At 47.1% G+C, this 22,784-nt stretch overlaps 1 protein-coding gene across 13 annotated transcripts in view; it reads right to left on the reverse strand.

Moving 5' to 3' along the window:
* Positions 1–22,784, reverse strand: part of PTK2 (protein tyrosine kinase 2) — a 208,749-nt gene that overhangs the window by 42,134 nt on the left and 143,831 nt on the right. For 11 of the 13 annotated variants that reach the window (XM_065902560.1, XM_065902554.1, XM_065902550.1 and 8 more), the window contains 4 exons: positions 10,173–10,229; positions 7,738–7,835; positions 5,570–5,654; positions 2,167–2,267 (listed from right to left, as the gene is read on the reverse strand). In XM_065902560.1, the coding sequence (XP_065758632.1) occupies positions 2,167–2,267; positions 5,570–5,654; positions 7,738–7,835; positions 10,173–10,229 (341 nt within the window). Of the gene's footprint in view, positions 1–1,715; positions 1,726–2,166; positions 2,268–5,569; positions 5,655–7,737; positions 7,836–8,818; positions 8,840–10,172; positions 10,230–16,058; positions 16,077–17,028; positions 17,113–22,784 lie in introns of those variants that run through there. The other 2 variants (XM_065902565.1, XM_065902561.1) reach the window with 2 other exon arrangements.

The raw sequence follows: 22,784 nt of genomic DNA on the forward strand, positions 1-22,784 counted from the left end.
TGAATAAAGGTGTGGTATAAAATACCACCAGATAATAAGACCCGGAGAACAACAAAAAAAAATCTAGTTACAAAGCAAGCCTCCTCCACAACCACGGTCAGCCCACCTCCCCAGACCACCCTGTGCCCCAGGCCGACCTGAGCACAAGGAGATGAAGACAAAGCAGGGGCAAGAAGTCCCCCTCCGCCGCCAGGGAATCTTGAGTGATGAAGGCTAAAATGGTTACGTGTTTACGGGTGTTTATGCCCTAGGCTTACTACGGTCCGTACTATGACAATCAGGACTAATTCAGCAAAATGCTAATATAGCAAAGAAGGCAGATGAACTCCAATCCTACACAATCTCCCTACACATAAAGGAGAAGCATTATTAATGATCTAACCCAGAAGAATTAGCAAATTCTCCAAAAACAAAAGCAGAAAAATTATGTGAAGAAAACAATTTATGTAAACACTCCATTTGATTTGGAAAGGTGTGGGAGAGGAAGAAGAGAAATCCTGGAGGCCTTAAAATAATTCCTTCACCAGAAAGCTTTGTCAGGACTGGAAGTGGCCGGTGACCAAGTGGTTATTTTTTCCCCTCTCTCTTGCTGTTGCCTACAGAAAACGCCCAGTGATTTGAGAGTGAAAGAAGCAATGTCAGGTTTGGGTAAATGGATGCTGAATTTAAGTAAATCAGAACCATTGTTTCACCTTTGGGGGACTTCACTTTGCAGTGTCTTTTAGACCATCTAATATTACCCACGGTTTCTTAGAGCCTCACAGAGCTATCATCAGAGCTGGGGAGGAGATCAGGGAGGCCGCGGGCAGTGCCCTGTCTCCGGAAGGCAGGGCCAACACCATCGTGAGAGGACGACGGGCCCAGGTCATCTTTGATTCCCAGAAACTAAAACCCCGATTCTCACTAAAAGCAAAACTGCTTGGTGTCTTTCCAGAAACAAGTAATATGTATAATGTGTTAGACGGTTAAACTACTAGATTTCAGCACCAATGTCACATGCAGACATCTGGAAAGTTTACCCCAAGGAGGGCCCATGGAGCCGCCTGGAGACGGACAGAGGGCGGGGCCCAGCCGGCCTGCCCTCCTATGACTCAGCAGCCTGGGTGGGGACCTGCCCAGGTGGTGGTGACACACCTACCAAAGAGCTTCTGGGAGAAAGTCAAATAAGGACATCGCCCACACTCTGCTAGGCTTTAAGAAGAAACTGTGACTCACATTAGTTGGTCTGAAAGACACTGCAAAGTCAATTTCCCCAAAGATGAAGCAGTGGTTCTGATGTACCTAAATTCAGCACATTTACTCAAACTCCACTAACATTGCTTCTTTCACACTCAAATCAGTGGGTGAGTTCTTTAGGCAACAGCAAGAAAGAGGAAAAGAAGAGAATCACTTAGTCACCTGCTGCTTCCAGTCCTGAAAAAGCTTTGGGGTGGGAAGACCCTGCCACCTGCACTGAGCTAGGGGACTACTTGGGAATTTAATGAGGATGCTATACTACTATAGTATGTATATGTACATATATACACACTGTCATATGTATACTACGAGAGTGTATGTCACACACTCCCCTGCGGGTGCAGGCGCGGTGGATGGGGGCAGGTACCTCTCTGTGTGTGCACTATATATATACACACATATACACACTGTCATATACTACAAGAGTGCATGTCACACACTTCCCTGCGGGTGCAGGCGTGGTGAATGGGGGTGGGTACCTCTCCGAGTGTGCACTATGCACATGCACACATATACACACTCTCTGTATACTACGAGAGTGTATGTCACACACTCCCCTGTGGGTGCAGGTGCAGTAGGTGGGGGGTGGGTACCTCTCCGAGTGTGCACTATGCACATGCACACATATACACTCTGTATACTACGAGAGTGTATGTCACGCACCCCCCTGTGGGTGCAGGTGCAGTAGGTGGGGGGTGGGTACCTCTCTGTGTGTGCACTATGCACATGCACACACATACACACTCTCTGTATACTACGAGAGTGTATGTCACACACTCCCCTGTGGGTGCAGGTGCAGTGGATGGGGGTGGGTACCTCTCCGAGTGTGCACTATGCACATGCACACATATACACACTCTCTGTATACTACGAGAGTGTATGTCACACACTCCCCTGTGGGTGCAGGTGCAGTAGGTGGGGGGTGGGTACCTCTCCGAGTGTGCACAGCTCCATGATGATCCAGACGGGGTTCTCTGTGATGACTCCAATCAGCTTCACAATGTGAGGGTGGTCAAACTGACGCATCGTTACTGCGGAGAAACAGGTGTCCAAAACCGTCATGCTTTTGAAGATCTTTCAGTTTCCTTAAGACTCGGGGCTGATGGGAGTTCCCCGGCTGTCCGGTGGTTAGGATTTAGCGCTTTTCACTGGCTGAGAAAACCTCCTCTTCTTTTCCAGGGACACATCTGACTGAGGCTAACTTTCCAGGTTCCCTCTGGAGACCTGACCAAGCTGGAATGTGTGACTCATTCTCTAAGAAATACCCTTCATGGTAAAACCAGCTGACTGGTAAACTGCTGGTGGGGCAGCAGGCAGTTCCTGAGTGTGAATGCAGCTGGGCGTTCCCTGCAGGGCCCCGAAGCCCATGCCGGTGGCTTTGAGAGGGTTTCTCCTTGACCCAAGAGGCTCTGGCATCCACCACTGTGGCCGCATCACCTCCCAGCGCTATCAGGGCTGAGAAAGCAGTCCCTGGACCACTGTGAGGATTTCCCTGTGGGGAAATGCCAGCATGTGGCTTCCAGGCCTGAACTCCTTTCAGAAAGTCTGACGCCAGACGTGGCCTGTGGCCGTCGCCTGAGTGTGACTGCTTTGCTGAGCCTAAGATGACCAAGAGGGCTCTGCACATGTACACACATACCTAGATGTGGGGACCTATTTTTAAACATGTACACATTTCTAACATCAGGTTAAGGAATCACCCGCACAGTCCACTAGGATGACTGAGACGCAGGACAACATTCCTAGAACTGTCGAACCTCAAACCTGGAAGCAACTTTACAGGCAACCTAGCACAGTGGTCCCCCCAAAGCACCTGGATTTCACAGACTACTGATACAAAAAAAAATTTTTTTTAATTTTGGGGACCAATTCAGGGTTGATTTTTATGCTGCCAAGCAAAGGCACAAGCAACACAGCAGGAGAAAATATCTCATCATACCCACTTCAGTACGGAGCCCAGTGTGGACTGCAGCTCAGTGCTGGGTCCGTCTGGGGAGGACAGGCCTCTCTGCTTTCACTCTGGACACCGCACAGCTGACCCTCCGTATCCACAGGGGACGGGTCCCAGGACCCGCGGGGGGAAACCAACATCTGTGGGCGCTCAACTGCTTCTGACAACAGCAGAGTGCTTGCATGTGGCACGTACACAGCCTCCGTATACTTTGCTTGTCTCCTGTAACACCTAGTACAACGTAAAAGCCATGTATGCAGATGCCAGAGCATAGCAAAGTCAAGTTTTGCTTTTGGGGACTTTCTGGAACTCTTCTTCTCAATATTTTCAACCCACAGTTGGTTGAACCTGTGGATCTAAAGCTTGTAGATATGGAAGACTATATGCTACCATCGCACCCAAGGACCACACTGACTCTTCTTGCAGACTGACCACACCCTCACTTGAGAGAACTCAAACCCTTAAGGTAGTCTCCCCTCAATTTTTCCCACACATTCCAAAAATAGGACCTGGTAGTTTAAAGCAAAGAAAAAAACAAAAAACACAACATACAACAATACCTGGAGCAAAATCCAAAAGGTACCACTGGATGTCATCTTGTCAGTACAGTTCATCACTTCAGTATAGTGTGGTAGCTTGGGATAGACATTCAGGAACCCAGTATATTTACTCTTATTTTCAATTGACTTACCATCACTTTCAGTTTATGTCACCCTTAACGTACAGTTAACAAGCTTTTACATCTCCTCTGGAGTAATTATTAAAAACACCACACAGTGTAGGGCTAAGAGGAGACCCGTGCGGTCACTAGGAAAGTCCATCCTCACTGGGCTGAAGCCCATCAGCTGCAGCAGTTTGACTCATTCACCCAGGGCCAGAAGTGCGGGCCAGGGTGGCTGCTGGCTTCCACAAACTCAGAGTCACTGGAACACATCTTCCTGGCTCCTTTTTGAGCTGTCTGTGGCTCTTCCACACTCTGATGGCAGAGCTGAGCATCCGTGACAGGGACCACCTGGCCTGCAGAGCCCAGGATATTTACTGTGTGGTCCTTCAGAGAAAGAATTTAATGACCCCTGATCTAAGCCATACTGCCACTCTTACATATAGAGCCTGTCAAAGCCCTACAGGATTTTAGGTATACTGCCTGTAGCATGTTTCTCTGAAATAACAGCCTTTCAAAAAAGAAGACAAGGTTAGTTTGACCTGACTACTACAAAATGCTAAAATTGATTTTTGTAATGATGATTCCAAAGTCTTACAAAAATTACAAGATAATACCTACTCGCAAAAATTTTAGAGAAAGGTAAGCACTTTTAAAAAATGTGCATTTTTGAAAACATATAATGCATTTTACCACCAAAGGAAAAGCACAAAGGCTGTTGGGTAATGACGGCTGATTTTCAGTCTCTGTTTCCTCAGCCGCGATGCCCCGAAGAAGCACACTAGTTCAGACGGAAATCATCACCAGGCCCTGTCTCGTACTCTAGTTAAAGACCCGAGAACAGGATCAGGACTTGCTCTGACTCAACTGATGAACTGACCATCTGGTTTACTCCATGACTTATCACTTATTGGACTGCTGGGTGGTAAATATTTATTGAAATTCCATGTACATATAATGAAAGACACCAAGATTCATTCATGCGACCAACGGCTACAACCACCTTCTGTGAGTTAAGCCCTGTGCTGGCTCTGGGTCTGAGCCACGAGTAAAACAGACACGGTCCCTGTCTCCGCCGGGACTTATAGTCTAGAGGAAGAGAGAGGCATCATGTATTTAATTACGGGCACTTGGGAAGGGAAAGACGGGCTCCCATGACAAAGCCTCTGAAGGAGAGACCCTTTAAGTCTGCTGGTCGGGAGGGACAAGCTGAGTGGAAGCAGGATTAAGGACCCGGCCTGAGGCAGGCGGGAAGGAGCAGACATGTGCACACAGACAGGACCAGGGCCTGCTCTCCGCGGGTCTGTCCTCAGAAGAGGACCCGCCACACACGACTCTACAGCGGCCCCTCAGGATGGTTTGGGCCCTGCTCCCCACTCATCCTCGGGACTGTGTCTGTCCTGCTCACCGCCCAACTCCATGGCCTGCGGGCATCACTACATCCACCCAAGCCCAGTGTGGAGATGGTTACGGTACAAAGTGCCGGGGGATAAAGGGGCAGTAAGTCAATCTGCCTTTACGCCCCAAAAATGTGACAGTCGACCTGGAGAACTCTGTACCCATGAGCCTCGACAAAAACAGATATTAACTGCATGGCAAGAGAATAAATGTAGCTGCCTCATAAAAGTCAAAACATTGTTTTTCTTACTTCTTTAGAGACTGTTTGGATTTCATAGACAGAAAGTCAAAATGGAGTCCCACAGAAATGTCTAGAAACTTACAGGCTTCTTGAAGGAATTTCTCTCTTACGCTGTCCGAAGTACAGTTTTTACATGTTTTAATTGCAACTGCCAAAGCTGGATTCTCCTGTGATGGGGACACATGGAACAAGAGGTCTCTGGGTTAATCAGTGGGCATGTTCAGGAAAGGCAGTTTATTCTGCAACTCTGTGGATTCTGGATCAGACAGAATCAGAACCATACAACCTTAACAGTGGGAGGAACAGAGTCCTCTGTAGAAAATCCCCAGAAAGCAGACACGCAGGTAAAATGCTGCAGGTGACTCGTGTCCCACAAACACCTCCCCCACCCGTGGTGCCTCCAGGACTCCCACGGGGGCTCAGGCTGCACCAGGAACAAGGGCTGGCAACCCTGAGCACCGGCAGCCGATGTTCTGGCAGAGGACACAGACAGACACCGCGAACAAGAAACTGAGATGTCACGTAACAGGTTAGAAGGTAAGCTCCCGGAGACAGGGGAGAGGGGACGACAGCAAAGACCTGCAGGAGGGGAGGGGGCGGCCCTGTGGCTTCTACCCTGAGTGAGAGCCCCCGTCCTGGGATAGGGTCTGGGCAGAGGAGGGCCTTGCTGACCTTGGCCAGGGAGGAACGCTCCAGGGAGGTGAGGGGAGGCGCAGGAGCTGTGGAGGGCTGGGGGTGACGGGGGAGAGGATGCCAGGCTGGGCGGGAGAGGGCAAGCTGGGGTCTCTGAAGCTGACCAGAAGCCCAACTCTGAATGTGACGGGCTTGAGATGTTGGTGGGACAGCGAGTCACACTGGAGAGTGGATGTCAGCGCTGAGTGGGGTGGGGAGGGGTCCTGGAAGCGGCCGCAGTTCAGACAGTGGTGGAAGCAGGGGCTAGACAAACCACACAGGGAGACAGAGGTGTGAAGATGGAACCTCCCAGCCCCTCCACACAAGAGGTCAGGGAGAAGGGTGACATGCCAAGGTTGGGGGTGGCAAGAAACCACGAAAACATGTCACCCTGGGAGCCAAAGAAGCTGAATTTCCTCGTCCAAGTTCAAAAGAAAAGTAAGAAGTAAGAGGCCACTTCAAGCAAATCAATTAAAAAAAACACCAGGGAAGATTTTAACTGGAAATGTATGTGCTTATCCTATTCTTGGCTTTGGGTGGTCCCTTCCAGAACCACCCATTTCTCTTATTTCAGGTGCCCTGTTCGCCAAAAAAAACCTCATTAGAACAGCACCTGATTCATAGATTGTGTTCAATAAATATTTGTGGAATTAGTGAATGCTTTAAATATTGTTCTTTTAAATGGAAATGCTCACCTACAAGTCATGGTCATGGTGCATCTTTTTTTTGCATATCTTAAAAGTATCCTCAATTGCATTAATTTGTTTTAGATTTCATGCTAACTGTACACTGTGATTCTAAGGAAACGCTCTCAAACAAGAGTGATATAACAGGCCACAAGACTGTAACACAGACTCGTGGGACTGCAGTCCCTCTCCGCCCCTGTGGGAGGTGTGCCCAGGCAGCAGGACCACTCAGGAGGGAGCGGTCGCCAGGCCCCCGGAGGAGAGCAGCTGGTTGGTACAGAGGTCTGTCTGCTGAAAGTCTGAGCTCGGGACCTTCTGAGAGTCACCAGCAACACACCACACTGCTCTGAATTTTAGAGAGCAAACTTCTAGGACCAGCACCATGACTTCTACCTCTGTGTGAACCTAAGGCTGACTGATATATTTTAGAAATGACACAAAATGCCCATTTTTACAAGAGAACTGAATAGTAAGAGAAACTTCCGTAAGACCATAAATCAGTCAATCCTGTCAGTCCACACTCAAATATTGAACATGGTGCTTTACAACAGTAAAAAACTGCAAAAGAAGCACTGCTCTCTAAAGATGCATGTCTTCAGGTAGATGCTAAGCCTGAGATTTTGGGGCAGCACGTGGGCAAAGGGCTATAGGACTATTACTGATGACAGAGGCTGAACGAAAGATTAGAACAAATAAAAGACAGAACCAGCTCTCAGGAGCTAATTTTGCCAGTTTGGGTTTCTGAACATAGCAAGTGAATTGACATATATGATAAGCCTTGCAGAGGATAACAGCAAATATCCTGAAGAAGCAGGGCCTCATGAAGACAGACAGGAGTGGGCCATGAGGGGGGCAGCGCAGGCACAGTGGGGGGTCGCCCAACAGGACCTACCGGGCTCGTGTAGGTGCCCTGGTGCACGTCTCCAAACTGGCCCTCTCCTATGCACCGGCCGAGTTCTATTCTTTCTCTCTGAATCTCATAGTCCCTGGCTGCAAAACACGATCCACACACCAGAAGACACTTCAGTGCAACATCCCCAGTGCAGAAAACACAGGACACATTTCATTTCATCATCATCGATGAGTAAGAATTTCATCGGTAGCACATCATTCTATGAAAATGCTTTAAACAGAGTGGAATTCTCTTAAACGAGTATTTTAAAAGGAATTTATGTAGCTGTTATGGCACTGCTTAAATTATCAAAATGATGAGTTTTATACAAGGTAGACATTTTTTTCATATTTTTGAATGTCTGATTCAGTTGATTAATTCGATAGTCTGCTAAATAATTGCTCCAAGTTTATATATGTTTAATTAATACATACTATTAGTTCAGGTATTAATATATGAAGTCTAAAAAATGGTTATTTAAAGCAATTATTTCACAAGTAACTAAAGTCTGTAGACATGGAGGGAAAAAATTGTGGAATGAGTAATTTTGTGTTTTAAAAGTTTAAGAGTGTTCCACTTCATTATAATCCTATCTATATTATTCACGGAGCTAAACGAGTTTAAAGAGGTAGCTTCTAGGACCAGCTTTAAGTCAGAAGATTTGGGAACAAGGTTGAATGTATCACATAATAGATTACAAGTATTTTATATTTTTGAGAGCATCAGCCTCAAATTAATGTATTCAATTGTCATGATTTATACAAACCCAATTATTTGGAGGCACATGGAAAGAAACTACCCACTGGGAACCTAGGAGATGATTCTAATCCATTGACCTGCTTGGTATGTTGATTTCTTCTCATTTGTCAAATTAGAAATCACATGGAAAATTCAACCCAAATTTTAGATGGTCATTTTCCTCTTTAAAATCACTTTAGCTGGTAGTTCCATTGATTTAACAGCATGAGTAAACCAATGAAAAAGTTTAAAAATAAAAGTTAACTGGAAACTGAGACATCCCATATCATTCCATGGGTTGCAATTGCAAGCAAATGCAGTTATTTTAAAGGAATCCTGTTACCTTCATCTATTCCATAGCTTTCTGTATTGCAATTAAGAGAGAAAAAAAGTGAAGACCTTGCTTAGAAATAACTAATAGCAATCAGGTTAACAACAAACTCGGAGAGTACATTTCAATATTTACTTTGTTAAATATTTTGACTACGAATATGAGTCAAAAAAAGAGGACCAAACACAAGTAACAACACAATATCCTCAAGTTAATGCAATGTGATATACAATGCTTCACATTTCTATCCCATAAACTCCTTACATGATAAGCCATTTTTCTGGGGTTTAGATAAAAGTTAGCATGTTGGACATTTACTACTCAACTATCAATAATATATGAATAAAAATTTGGATAGTCTGCAAGAATGTACAAAAGACTAAGTGGCTAACCAAACTTTGAAACCAAAATTTAAACATTTTTCTGAATTGCTACCGCAAGTCAGAGTAAACCCATTTAATTCTCAACTCTTGCCTCCGTTTCAAATCACCAACCCAGGAGCTGTTAGAATGAAGTTCAGCCCCTCCACCCCCACCTTTTACCCCACAGAATAACCCACAGGGTTGAGCTGGACTGGGCTATTTCCCTTTATTTTGGTAAATCTACTCAACAGGTGTAGGAAATCTATTGAGAACAACTTTCAAAGTATTTATACAACAGGGTAAAGCACCTGAAACATTTCACAAACACACAGAGCTTTACTGAAACCAAGATATTAGATGCTGAAATATTAGGCCTCAAAGGCTTAAGGTGGACTCCTAATCAGGCCTCTTTAAGAGGTAGGGTTAACTTTTTTTTAATTGAGACACGCCCTTGAAATTTTCCAGAGCTGGGACTATATACACCCCACCTGGAGAGCTGGGGCTCCCAGGCTCTCCTCACCAGCAGAGGGGGACGCTGCTGGGGGGCGGGGGACGGCGAGGAGTCCTGCTCTCCCCACACCTCCCACCCCGAGCTGGAAGGACCGGACACAGGAAGCTCTTTGTAATTGCTTAGTCAAGGGCAATAAGAAATGAAACCTCAGAGGGGAAATGTGATTCATTAAAAGGTGTGCATTCAAAGAACTGTATGTGTGCGTGTGTTTAAATACTAATTTCCTACAGACAGGAAATGTTTTAATCATTAAAGGTTATATATTATCCCAGAGCAAGAACACAAGATTACAAAATCCCCATAACTGAACTGACTTACAATAGATATTTGAGTTTCAGGCTTCCGACCTGGCAGTGGGCATGGAAGGCTGCAGAGAGTATTCCTACTATGAACTCAATAAGGTATTAAATGGACAATAAACACCTAAAACATTTAAATACAAGATATTTAAACTCTGTCAAATCTGAACAGGAGCGAAACCAGAGCTACTCACTGGAGGGCATGGTGTAAGTGTCCTCTTCGTCGATGATCTCAGCATAATCGTCCGTTTCTGCAGGAGAGGAAACATGTACGTTGGAAGAGGTTAAATCTCAGACCCCCTGGCCTTGAACTAACTTGAAAAGGCAAAATGATCTGCCTGCATCCCCTGCTATGCTGACATATTCTTAAAACACTATTACTCAATTTTTGCTCACACACATGAGTCATTTATGGAAATAAAGGTGACATCATGGTCCACCATGTCATAAAACACAGACTTGTTCTTCGGAGAACACACAGACTGCCACAGAAAACCCTGTGGAATACAGAAGACAGCCATGACTGTGTGCACGAGTCAAACGCACCAAGCAGTCGGGATGACCGTGAAGCCCTGCCTCACTACACCCAGCACACGCATGAAACCACACTGCCGTCCACTGGGGCTTCTCCAAGCACAGCTCAGACTTCATTCGCAGTCAGACCTCACAGCATATTCTGCATGTTCTTCAGAAAACAAAATGGCTAACTTATTTTATCTGTTCAGGGTGAAAGCAACCCAGGAATTGCCCTTGTAACTTTTCACTCAGATATTTGAACAGTGTATATTCATGTCAAAAGGGTAAAAGAAAAAAAAAAAGGGTAAAAGATGTGTCAAAAATAATAAAATCAGAATAGCATAGAAATTTAGTTCTTCTCTGGTGTAATGTCAAGGATTTCCAATGCTTCCACTAATTCCTCTCAGTAATGCAGGAACTTAACGACCCACCTCCACATTAATGGGGGGAAAACTCCTTTTGAGGAAGCCACGCACTCACTTGGATAATAATTACACTGAAAATCACTCAGGTCTTCTCTGTTTTTCTCATACTGGAAAGAGGTAAACCTTGAGCAGCTCTGTGCACAGGGTTTAAGCTGCTGGGCCAGCATCGGAGGCAGTAAGCTCTAAAGAATTAGAAGTTGTCTCTTCTGTGCTGCCATTATTACTTCATTCAGATATTAAGATTATAGAAACCAAAGACAATAGTGACTATATACTGTTTATATTCACTAGGATGTCAACTGTTCTGCATACTGCTATGCTAACAACTGAGATCAAATGGAAGAGTAGTTGGAAGAATTCATTTCTTAATTTGCCATCATTAAAAGTAATTCAAGTAACAACAAATTCAACTGGCAGAACATAAAGTCCATAAACAGGCATTCCTTTAGGCATTTAGGAAATGTGACCTATTCCTAAGTCCTGTATGACAGGTGGATAATTTATGTTATTCTTATGTGTTTATAAATATTACTACTTTCAGGATTAAAGAAAAAAATTATTTAATCTATCCCACACCTTACATTCCTACATTTCTCCCTCCTATCCTATTCTCAGTGGATACCAGGAGTGGGTGGTGGTTTCTAGGTCTGCAGCCTTGCTTTTGTGTAAGGTGGCTGAGTGGAAACTGTGAAATGAAATTGGGGACAGAGTGTGCCGCTAAGGCCGCGGTGAGGAAGAGGACTAAATGGGGGACTGTGTCAGGCTAAGGCCACACAGGCGGACCCTCAGCTGTCCACACTGTCTGCAGTGTGGCAACTCAATTTCCTGCAACCACAGACCCACCCCCACAGTCCTCTTTCACATAAACCACACACCCCCTTAGAGGCAAAACACATTAGCTGACCTTGAGGAGGCCAGATTCTGCTGCAAAACTGCCCAGAACACTAGCCATGCCTCCCTCTCCGAGCCACCCTGTTACCAGAGCTGCCCTGGATTCATCATCAGCCCCTGCCCTGGGCTCTCGGCTCCACTAAGATGTCAGGGGCCCAGGGCTCAGCGGACTTCCCAGGGCCGCTGGGGTCACCATCTGCCTGTCCTTCTGTCTCCCTAAGTAACAATGTCTGCCGCCTGGGTGCCACCTGCTGAGAGACCCCTCCTGGCCCCCAGTCACTCTCGATCACGCTGCCCGATGTGTTTTGCTCAGTTGTCACTACCAACTCTCTGATGGTCCTCTGGTTCTTTGACAACTGTTTGTCCCATCGGGAGCAGAGCCCCCGGGGCAGCGGGCCCTGCTGTATCTCATCTACTGTCATGTTCTCAGCCTGCAAACCAGAGCTGGCACAGGGGAGGCACCTGGTGAGCACTCACTGAACAGAAAGCAGGCGTGCACTCCAGTTATGCGGGGGAGGGGGCGCAACCCTGAGGTGGGGGAGCCAAGCCAGGCAGAGCTGCACGTGGGCGCCCACAGCCCCCTGTCTGGGCACCTGTCTGTGCTTCGGTGGCGCCCTCACGTGTCCGATGAGAACACGTCCACCTACGGGGGTTGTCACGAAGACTACAGAGGCGCACATCAAGCTTCAGTGGGCCCTGCAGACGACAGGTGACTGAGGGCTGCGGTCTCCCTGGTGCCCTCCACTTCTGAGGCCTCCCTGGCAGGAGCCCGCCGGGCAGGGCTGCAGCGGCTCCCAGGATTGCCTCTTTTCATGAAACCCTTGGCAGAGAGACAACCTCTGAACTGGTTCCCAGGGAGAAAGAAGATGGCTCATACATCAGGCTGGCACACAAAGCTGATCTGGGAAAAAACAAAGCTGCATACACTTTAGTTTACACCATCACAAGAGTCTGCAGTTCTTGTCTTTTGGTGTTAAGTGAACGCTGTAAAAAAAAAGCTCTGGGGATTATCCAAAACACCCAGGCATCACTCTGATGAATGTGGGTGTGAATACTGTGACGCCAGATGAACAGGGAGTTCTTGCTGCTGTGTTCTTCACAAGCTGGTTCTCATGTGGCAGGGTCAACACTGGTGAAGGCACGTGCACCTACAAAGGTTTACCGTGACCTTCTATATAGGGCTTTTCAAGTGAGAATACCTGGTGTATTTTTCCAAGAACTCTTGATATGGATTTGGCTCTATTTTCCATTTTTCTTTCCTGGTTTTTAGGATGATGGGCTAGTACGACTCTGATATGAGAGGTACTTTTACATAATCAACGGTCCCTGAACAACTGGAGTCCACCCTGAAACCACCTGGCCCCCAAATAAACTCATCATAGGAGGAAAACATAAGGGAAAAGGAGGCAGGTTGAAAGATCTCAGCACAAATGAAGGGAAGAGCTGTGTGTGCTCCACTTAATCATGGGGTCACGACTAAAGAAGACCTGGGCACCTGCCAGATACCATCACAAACAACTGCAGGCACCACTGCTTAACCTCGGGGAAATCGTACATGGTGGGTCCCACTCTCATCATCCTGTTTCCCAGACTGGAACCCGAGGCCCCTAGAGGCACTGGAGGGCCCTCCAGGAGGGCACCCGAGACACCGCGCTTCGCTCTGCTCTTTGTCACCTTCCGTGTTTCTGGGCTTCGACTTGTGAGACCAGACCCCCTGCGCCTTGAGACCTCAGCACACTCCCCTAAGCGTGCTCGGGGCTTCACCCCCAATGTGGGTGCAGCTTTGCTCCAGGGCTGTGCCCAGGTAGGCTTTTGTGGGTCTGTGCACTTGGGAGACAATTTCAGACCATGAGCTGAACATTTCAAAATGAACACTCTGAAAAATGGATGCCTCTGAAACCCTGGGTAACACTGCAATTGGAAAGGTTTTTCAGACCATGAGCTGAACATTTCAAAATGAACACTCTGAAGAATGGAGGCCTCTGAGAACATGGGTAACACTGCAATCGGAAAAGTTTTTCAGACCATGAGCTGAACATTTCAAAATGAACACTCTGGAGAATGGAGGCCTCTGAGACCACGGGTAACATCGCAATTTACAGTGTTTGGTGTCACAGTATGTGGTAAAATAAAAATGACGGGAAGACATGTTAAAAGGACAGAAACTGACAACTCAAATGAGGAGAGAAAAGTATCAAGTTCTCATTCTCAAAGAAAGTGAAGGATACCTAGTAAAGTCGCCCCGAAAACCACGGGAGTGCACGTCCCCCAAGGGCCTGATGCCTCTGGAGGCCCTGTGAAGGGTCAGTCTGGAGAGCGGGAGGGACAGGGAAGCAGACGCTTGGCTTTAATGTCACCACTGGACCAGGGTCTGCAGCCCACCCACCTCCTGGGTGCCCTCAGTCCCCTCGTGGGGAAGGGGGCGGGCGGTGTGACCCTGTGCCCACCTCCACCGGCCGGGCCTGCTGCCCTCGGGGGCCTGAGGACGCACTGCCCCCAGAGCAGTGTGTGCACGGGGACTCCACTGCCCAGCAGAGCAGCGGGACCGAGCCGTCCCAGCTCCTCACGCCACCTGGACGGAACCCGCCACCAGCCTTGGAGGCTGTGGGGACAGCAGGCGGAGGGGAAGGGGGCCTTCCGGCAGCCAGGAAGGGTGCTGCTTTGCTCTGCGACCTGCACCAGGGTCAGCACACTTTTCCTGTACAAGGTCAGAGGGTAGGTATTTGAGACTCGCAGCTCGCTGTCTCCACTGCAACCACTTAACTCTGCCGCTTAAACTGCAGGAGTGAGCAGACTGGTCATGACCTAAGGTATGACTGTGTGCCAATGAAACTTAATGATGGACACAGAAATCTGAATTTCACATAGTTTTGATGCCACAGATACTATTCTTTTGATTTTCCTCTCAGCCATTTAAAAAAATCTAATAATCCTTCTTAGCTCAAGGATCAATACAAAAACAGGGGTGGGCTATAATTGGACTTTGGGCCTTCGTTTGTGGATCCCTGCCTTAGACTCAGGGATTAAACCTTTAGGGCTCAGCATATTCACCTGTAAAATGAGGATAATAACACTCACCCTGATCCACAGCACTGGGAAATCCAAATTTGGGGAAATGCACAAAAAAATGTTTTCTTTAGATAAACAACGTGGTAATAACCACTTGCTTGTACTCATCTGTTTAAATTTCTACGCTTTCACAGTAATCCTCACAACCACCACCAAGGCCTTCTTCACGTGCAGACTCCAGGGGGTGAGCGCGTTGCTGCAGGTCACCCAACGAGGCTGCAGCCTGGGCCCTGGCCACTCGCCCAGCAGCCCTGGACAGTCAGGTTCTCGCCCCTCTGCTCACCAGGGAAGACAACCTGCTCGGAATCTCTGCTGGGGGCCTCGCAGACACACGGGGAGCCCGCCACTGAGGAGCTGCCCAGCAGCTGCCACCAAGCTGTCAGCGGGACCCGGGACCCAGAGCTTCTGGCTGCGCGTCCCGGGGGGCAGACACACTCTCCCAGGCACACTCAGTTCAGACCTTTCACCGCAGGCGCTTTGCCCATAAGGAGCACGTCACCAACCCGACAAGACAGGAGCAAAGATGGAATCTTCAGGGAAAGTATTTTTTCACTGAACAGTGAGGAAAAGTGTAATCCCCCTTAATTTCAGTTTATAAAATCTCACTCCTTCTGATACAAGAGTACAAAGCTTCATGCAGGCAGCACCCAAAGGCAATGGGAAACAAGACACCGCATGTGACTTTCAAATTTCTAGTTTATGAAGGGCTGTCCTCAACTGCCTGAAAAATAACAACTGCTGGCAGTTCCTCAATGCTTCAGTCTCTGTGACTCTTACAAACCACTTTTCCTTCTTTCCTTCCCGCCACGCCGCTCCCGACTAAACATCACCACACACACGAATGTGGGAAGGCATGTGACTCTCTCCCACCTACTGAGGAACGAAACAGTTTTGACAATTTCCCTTTACTTCCAGTTCTAACAATGAGATCTCTCAAATTCTCTACGAATATACACGACTCAAGTTTACCTCTGAGACGTGGTAAAGAAACGGATGGTGACCCTTCTTGGGTTAAAGCCCTGAACAACTCTAAAGAGATCAAGGGTTCACACCACCATTTTTTCATACATATCCTGTTGGATCTAACCCACATTTTGCCTTTCATTAAAAACTGAGTGGTATTTATATCCATAAATAATCATCTCACATTAGCAACACAAACGTGAAAGTGAATATTACCGTCCCCACTAATTTCATCTGTGGATCCGGGTGGCATGCAAAGAAAGGGAGAGGAAGGGAGAGGGGAGGGGAGAGAGAGGAAGGGAGGGGAGAGAAGGGAAAACACTATTAAAATGACAAGCAAATCAAGGCATAAGGAAAACACAAAAACCACCCCCCAGTCTAACTCAGAAGGTAAAAGAAAGGCTGTAGGATGGAGGAGAAAGCATGTTTACTTGACTTGAAGGCATTAATGCAAGTTTGAAGCCTCCTCACGTTACCCCAGGTAAACAGCAGTTGAGGTGCGTTTCTGCCACATTAAGCAAAGCTAGTCTGGTTGCTTCTCACCGTTAAATGTTAAAGACAAGTCTACTATTCTCACAAGGAGCATGCATCCTCCTGGACAGAAATGAGGACCGCAGGCCATTAGTGTGCACGCAGGGACAGCCCTCAGAAGCCCTCCTCAGGGAGCCCCCGGGCTCCCGCCGCTCCTCCTGGGGCTCTGCTGATTGATGCACTTTCACTCACACCTACACAGCGTCTGCAGGAGTACCGTCCCGGTCGCTACACCCTCATCATCTCCCTCTCCTAGATAACGCTTCTGGAGCCTTGGCTGCCCGTCTTCTGCAGCATCCCTGAGTATGTGCCCACGAAGCAGGCAAGGAGACCCCGGGGCTCACTGGGACCATCCTCTTCCATCACTCACATGCCGTGTTAGGAAACCCACGAGGCAGAGGTGTGGTACCTGCCGGCCCCTTTGGGAAAACACTGACATCACACAGGAAGAGACTTCTTGTCCTGTCATGCATTTAAACACCAGCGAACAGGCAAACAAAGAGTCTTCTATCAGGAGGGCGGCCCACAGGCCCTGCCAGGCAGCTCTGCACTGACTCTGGGGCAGGTACCATCTACGAGCATCGTTAGACTGCTGCCTGGCTGCTGTGGTCAGCGGTGGTTAAGAGGAGAGCCTTGCAAAAGCTGAGTGCAGTACCCGCAGAAGGAGGTTCGTGGGCACAGAAGACCAAGGGAAGGAAGCGCCTAGCCTTCTTAACCTTAGGTTGGCAGTGACTGACTCCTTATACAGAGGCAGGAGGAGGGAAGAGAAAAACAGAAACACATTATTTCAATACCAGAGAAAACTTATGTTACATTGTAAGGCATAGCTATAAAGACAAGTACAAAGTTGCAATGCTTTTATGTGACTACTGGTACACTTCATTTCTTAATATAATTGACTTGAGAAATACATTAATATTTTAAAATGCAGTTTTCCCTCTTAGGAAAGAGTAGCACTAGATACTGAAACTTTAAGCAAGACATGATGAGGTCGGCCAGCTCCACAAAGCCAGCTGAGCAAGCAAAGGTACAGATGCCTTTACGAAGAACAAAACTGACACACAATGACACAAACAACAAAGACCAATAAACACAAGGTTCTTATGAACATCTAACATTCAACCACAAAGAAAATGGTGCAGAAAACTAGCACTTATTGATTTGTAAAAGAACTTTATCAGCAATTTCCCCCAAACCATCAGCAAAGACACAGACCTTAAGTGTACACCTCAAATAAACTGCTTTTGCAGAAAAAACTGGAGGCCAGGATATCTGAACACAAGGCTTCGAAGCCTCCATCTACCAGCATCCGCTCCTCATTCACTGCCATTCATGTACTGAAAACTCCCTTGAAAGTCAACTCTCTCTCTCTTAGGCACTTTCTGGATGAACGAGACACACGCCAGCCCTCCCGGAGCAGCCAGGACAGTGGAACAGAGACGCGACGCCCGCAGTGCTGACAGCAGCAGCAGGCACGTCACGTGGAGCCAGCGCCAGGGCGGCACAAGCCTCTAACGTGCAGGGGCACCACCACATGAGAGGGAAGACGCCGCTGGCGCACTCAGCTTAACTACAGATGCACAGGGTCTCGTCAGGAAAGGTGAGGACCCCAGGGGTGGGCCGGGGGGCGGGGGTCAGGATGAAGATGGCGGCGGCTTACTGCCATCAGTTCACCTTAGCAGTGGAAAGGAGAAGAATGGAAACAATGTGGTCACATTTCCACAGGGTGTGCTGTGATCTCAACAATCTGAGACGTTGAGATCTGCTCACCTGCCTCCCTCAGCCCACACCCAACTCCCTGACCAAACTCCACTCAACCTTAACAACCAGCATACAGGAAATTTAGGAATACGGGGGCCAGAGAGGGACCTGCTCAGCACAGCGTCACAGAACTGCAATCGGCCAGATTCAGGGCACGGGGTGCAGTGTAAGGGACGTGATTTCCTCCACAGATAAATACAGACAGCACAGAGACTGGAAGGGCACATGCCCAAGTTCACCCAGCACCGCCTGTCTGACCCCTGACTGGACGACACCAAGTAAAACAACGCCTTAACCAAGGAATCTCAACACAGACTGCACAGCTGGCATTAATGAATTACTGCTAACTTTCTTATAGTATAATAAAATTGCTTTTAGAAAGTCTTCATCTTCTAGAAACATTTATACATGGCTATGCCTGAAAGGTGCTTTAAGATAATCAGAGGTGGTGGTTTAGTCACTAAGTTGTGTCCGACTCTTTGCAAGTCCATGGACCATAGCCTGTCAGGCTCCTCTGTCCATGGGACTCTCCAGACAAGAATACTGGAATAGGCTGCCATTTTCTTCTTCAGGGAATCTTCCTGTCCCAGGGATCAAACCCGGGTCTCCTGCGTTATAGGCAGACTCTTTACGAACTGAGCTATGAGGGAAGACAATCAATGAGGAGTAAGTGGGTAGAGGCAGGGATGAAACGACTGGATTTTAGTTACTGAATCTGGGCGATAAGTATCTGGAGATTCACTACATAGTTCTACTCTCTCTACTTCTGTATTATATTTGGAAATTCCCAGGCTAAAGAGTTAAAAAGCTAAAAATTCAAAAGCACAACAATAACCACTCATTCACATGATCCCTTGCTTGTAAAAATATCAAATACATTTTCTTATGTCATTCAGTTTGATTTTTAATAAATTTCACAATTATAATGCAGCCATGACATGCGACTAGAAAGTCATGAGCTCAAACTCCAGAATTCATATTTTAAAAGTTTCAAGCCTTCCGTTAAAATTTTTCTCTATGAAGGAAAACAAACAAACAACCCCTAAAATTGGGTCTTTGGACAATATCTGTTTTTATATTTAATACAATGATACTTGGCTTCTTGTATTAATAATAAATAATAATAAATTTTAAGATTATCAAAGTTTCAGTTCAGTTCAGTTCAGTTGTTCAGTCGTGCCTGACTCTTGGCAACCCCATGGCTTGCAGCAGGCCAGGCTTCCCTGTCCATCACCAACTCCCAGAGTTTGCTCAAACTCACATCCATCACGTCAGTGATGCCATCCAACCATCTCATCCTCTGTTGTCCCCTTCTCCTCCCGCCTTCACTCCTTCCCAGCATCAGGATCTTTTCCAATGAGTTAGTTCTTCACCATCAGGTGGCCCAAGTATTGGAGTTTCAGCTTCAGCATCAGTCCTTCCAATGAATATTCAAGACTGATTTCCTTTAGCATGGACTGGTTGGATCTCCTTGCAGTCCAAGGACTCTCACAAGTCTTCTCCAACACCACAGTTCAAAAGCATCAATTCTTTGGTGCTCAGCTTTCTTTATAGTCCAACTCTCACATCCATACAAGACTACTGGAAAAACCATAATAGCCTTGACTAGATGGACCTTTGTTGGCAAAGTAATGTCTCTGTTTTTTAATATGCTGTCTAAGTTGGTCATAACTTTTCTTCCAAGGAGTAAGTGTCTTTTAATTTCATGGCTGCAGTCACCATCTGCAGTGATTCTGGAGCCCCACAAATAAAGTCTGTTACTGTCTCAATTGTTTCCCCATCTATTTGCCATGAAGTGATGGGACTGGATGCCATGATCTTAGTTTTCTAAATGCTGAGTTTTAAGCCAACTTTTTCCCTCTCCTCTTTCACTTTTATCAAGAGGCTCTTTAGTCCTTCTCCGCTTTCTGCCATAAAGGTGGTGTCATCTGCGTATCTGAGGTTATTGATATTTCTCCCGGCAATTTTGATTCCAGCTTGTGCTTCATCCAGCCTGGCATTTCTCATGATGTACTCTGCATATAAGTTAAATAAACAGGGTGACAATATACAGCCTTGACGTACTCCTTTCCCGATTTGGAACCAGTCTGTTATTCCATGTCCAGTTCTAACTGTTGCTTCTTGACCTGCATACAGGTTTCTCAGGAGCAAGGGGAATAAGATGGCTCACCAGCCAAATACCCCCAAATCCCGGCCACCGTGAGGCACACTTTCCTACAGGCCAGAGCTTGGAACATACAGGTCAGAGTGCTCTTGAAGAAGAAGCACCGCACAGCCCCCTAATGAGTGGGGCCAACAAGGAACAGCAGGGCACACTCTACTCTGGAAACTCCGTCCACAGGGCCTGAGGATAGATCTGTGGCCTGGAAGGAGTTTACCCGAGTAAATATCCTCTGCAAATTCCTATTGCACTCATGATTGCCCTGATCTCATTCGGGTTGTTTTTCATCCACAAATGTCCCCGCTGGAGGTCCCACATGAGTCTGCTGGTCTCCAGCCTGCAGTTGAGGAGCAGGAAGCCAGCTTGGCTCTGGGTGTTTCTTCAGGGCATTAGCCTACAACACACGCTATGGACAGTTCAGGACCCATGGGACTCCTGTAGAAGCCAGAGAGGAGAGGGCCGCAATCAGGCAGCAGCCTCAAATCTCAAAAGAGGCAAAGGGAGTCCAGACGCTGTACCGATGGTGTGAGGAGGGGTGCTGGGAGTAGGAAGACAGCCTGGGGCGGGGGTTGGGGGGCAGGGGGCGGTATTCTGCCGGTCACGACTTCCTCATTCAGGTACAACGCAATCAGTCACCCTGCCCCACCCAGCCAGAGACTGCTAAACATCTCTCCCAACCCCACAGTGATTGCAGGACTCTAGTTGTGACTGTTGGAATCAGAAGAATTTCCAGTAAGACAAGCACTATGAATAAGTCAAACCCCCAATACTTACCACATGAGTGAGTGAATGAAAGTCGCTCAGTTGTGTCCGACTCTTTGGGACCCCTTGGACTATACAGTCCAAGGAATTCTCCAGGACAGAATACTGAAGTGGGTAGCCTTTCCCTTCTCCAGGGGATCTTCCCAACCCAGGGACTGAACCCAGGTCTCCTGTACTGCAGGCAGATTCTTTACCAGTTGAGCCACCAGTGCACATAAAAACCATCAGTAGTATTAGTTTGATTAAATTATGTCATAAGGCACATAATTTACAAAAATTAGCTTCACATGTAATAGGCCAGCAATCCCCAACTTTTTTGGCAACACGGACTAGATTTATGGGAGATGGTATTTCTATGACTCAAAGGAGGGGTTGGGGTGACTCAGGCGGTCATCTGAGTGAAGGGAGGCAGTAGGTGAAGCCTGGCTCCCTCGCCTGCAGCCTGGTTCCTAACAAGCTGAGGACCCAAGGACCGGTACCGGTCCACAGTCTGGGGGGTTGGGGACCCCTGTACTAGGCGACAGTACTCTAAATTAGGGCACTTAAACAATTCCTAAAAGCTTTCACTTAAAATCAAGCTTTCAGTATAGACGGAGACCACCTTCTAAATCAGTGTTACCAAAAGTGAAACTAGGATGTAAACCAGACGAAAGAAACTCATTCAAACTTGAAGGCAGGGGCAGACATTTGGAATCCAACAGAAATGAGTCAACACTATGCTATTGCTATTCCTGATAAATGGAAGAAAAACCACCCTGAAATCGGACTCAGACTCTTCCAGGAAAATACTCCTCCCTTCTCACACCGACACCTCCTGCATTCCAACAACTCAGTGTGATTTGATGAGAAGACAGTGGGTTTCAGAGCTCAAATCCGGGTTTCCACCAGACTCTCTGCTTTGGCTAGCTACGTGAGCCACACCTCACCACCCCAGCTCACCTGTAAAGTGGGAAAAGGAGGAAGACTGTCCTGAGGCTTAAACAAGATACTGCTTGTGAGTGTGCATAATCTCTGAGCCTCACTCATAGGTAAGTAACTACTTATATTTACAAAGAGCAGTAGTGCAATGAATGAATAGCAAGCTTAGTGCTTCAGAGACCATGAGAAAAAAGGAGAAAAGACTACAATTATTATAGATAGCATCACTGACGCAATGGACATGAATTTGAGCAAACTCTGGCAGACGGCGGAGGACAGGAAGCCAGGTATGCTACAGTTCATGGGGTCGCAAAGAGTTGGACATGACTTAGCGGCTGAACAACAACACATATACCACCTAATACTTTACAGAAGTTCACAAACTACTTCTACACATGCTAAGTAGCTGCTTTAGAACTTGTAATGAAGCAGCTTAATGCAAATGACATTTATTTTGTTAACTTTTAGTTTAGGATAATTTTTAGTCACTATATGTAATTTTAAATAGCTGGAATGATGCTGCAAGGTTAACAGTTAAACCAGAAGAATCTGTTACAAAGCAAAAAAAAAAATTTTTTTTTTAATTTGTAATAAACATCTCATCACAAAGTATCACTACAGAGTGATACATGTGTCACCACCAAGGGCTCGGCAGAGACAATCAAACCAATGAAAGGAAAAGGTCATGGCCTTGGCTGTCATGACAGACGCAGAAGAGAGAATACAGTCTTCTGACCTCCAGCCCCGTCACCACGACCCAGACGTGCGACAGGAGCCACCGCCCTGTGGCCGTCACAGCTCATCAGCAC

Source organism: Muntiacus reevesi, chromosome 12, assembly GCF_963930625.1.
Source record: "Muntiacus reevesi chromosome 12, mMunRee1.1, whole genome shotgun sequence".
In the NCBI taxonomy this organism is placed as follows: domain Eukaryota; kingdom Metazoa; phylum Chordata; class Mammalia; order Artiodactyla; family Cervidae; genus Muntiacus; species Muntiacus reevesi.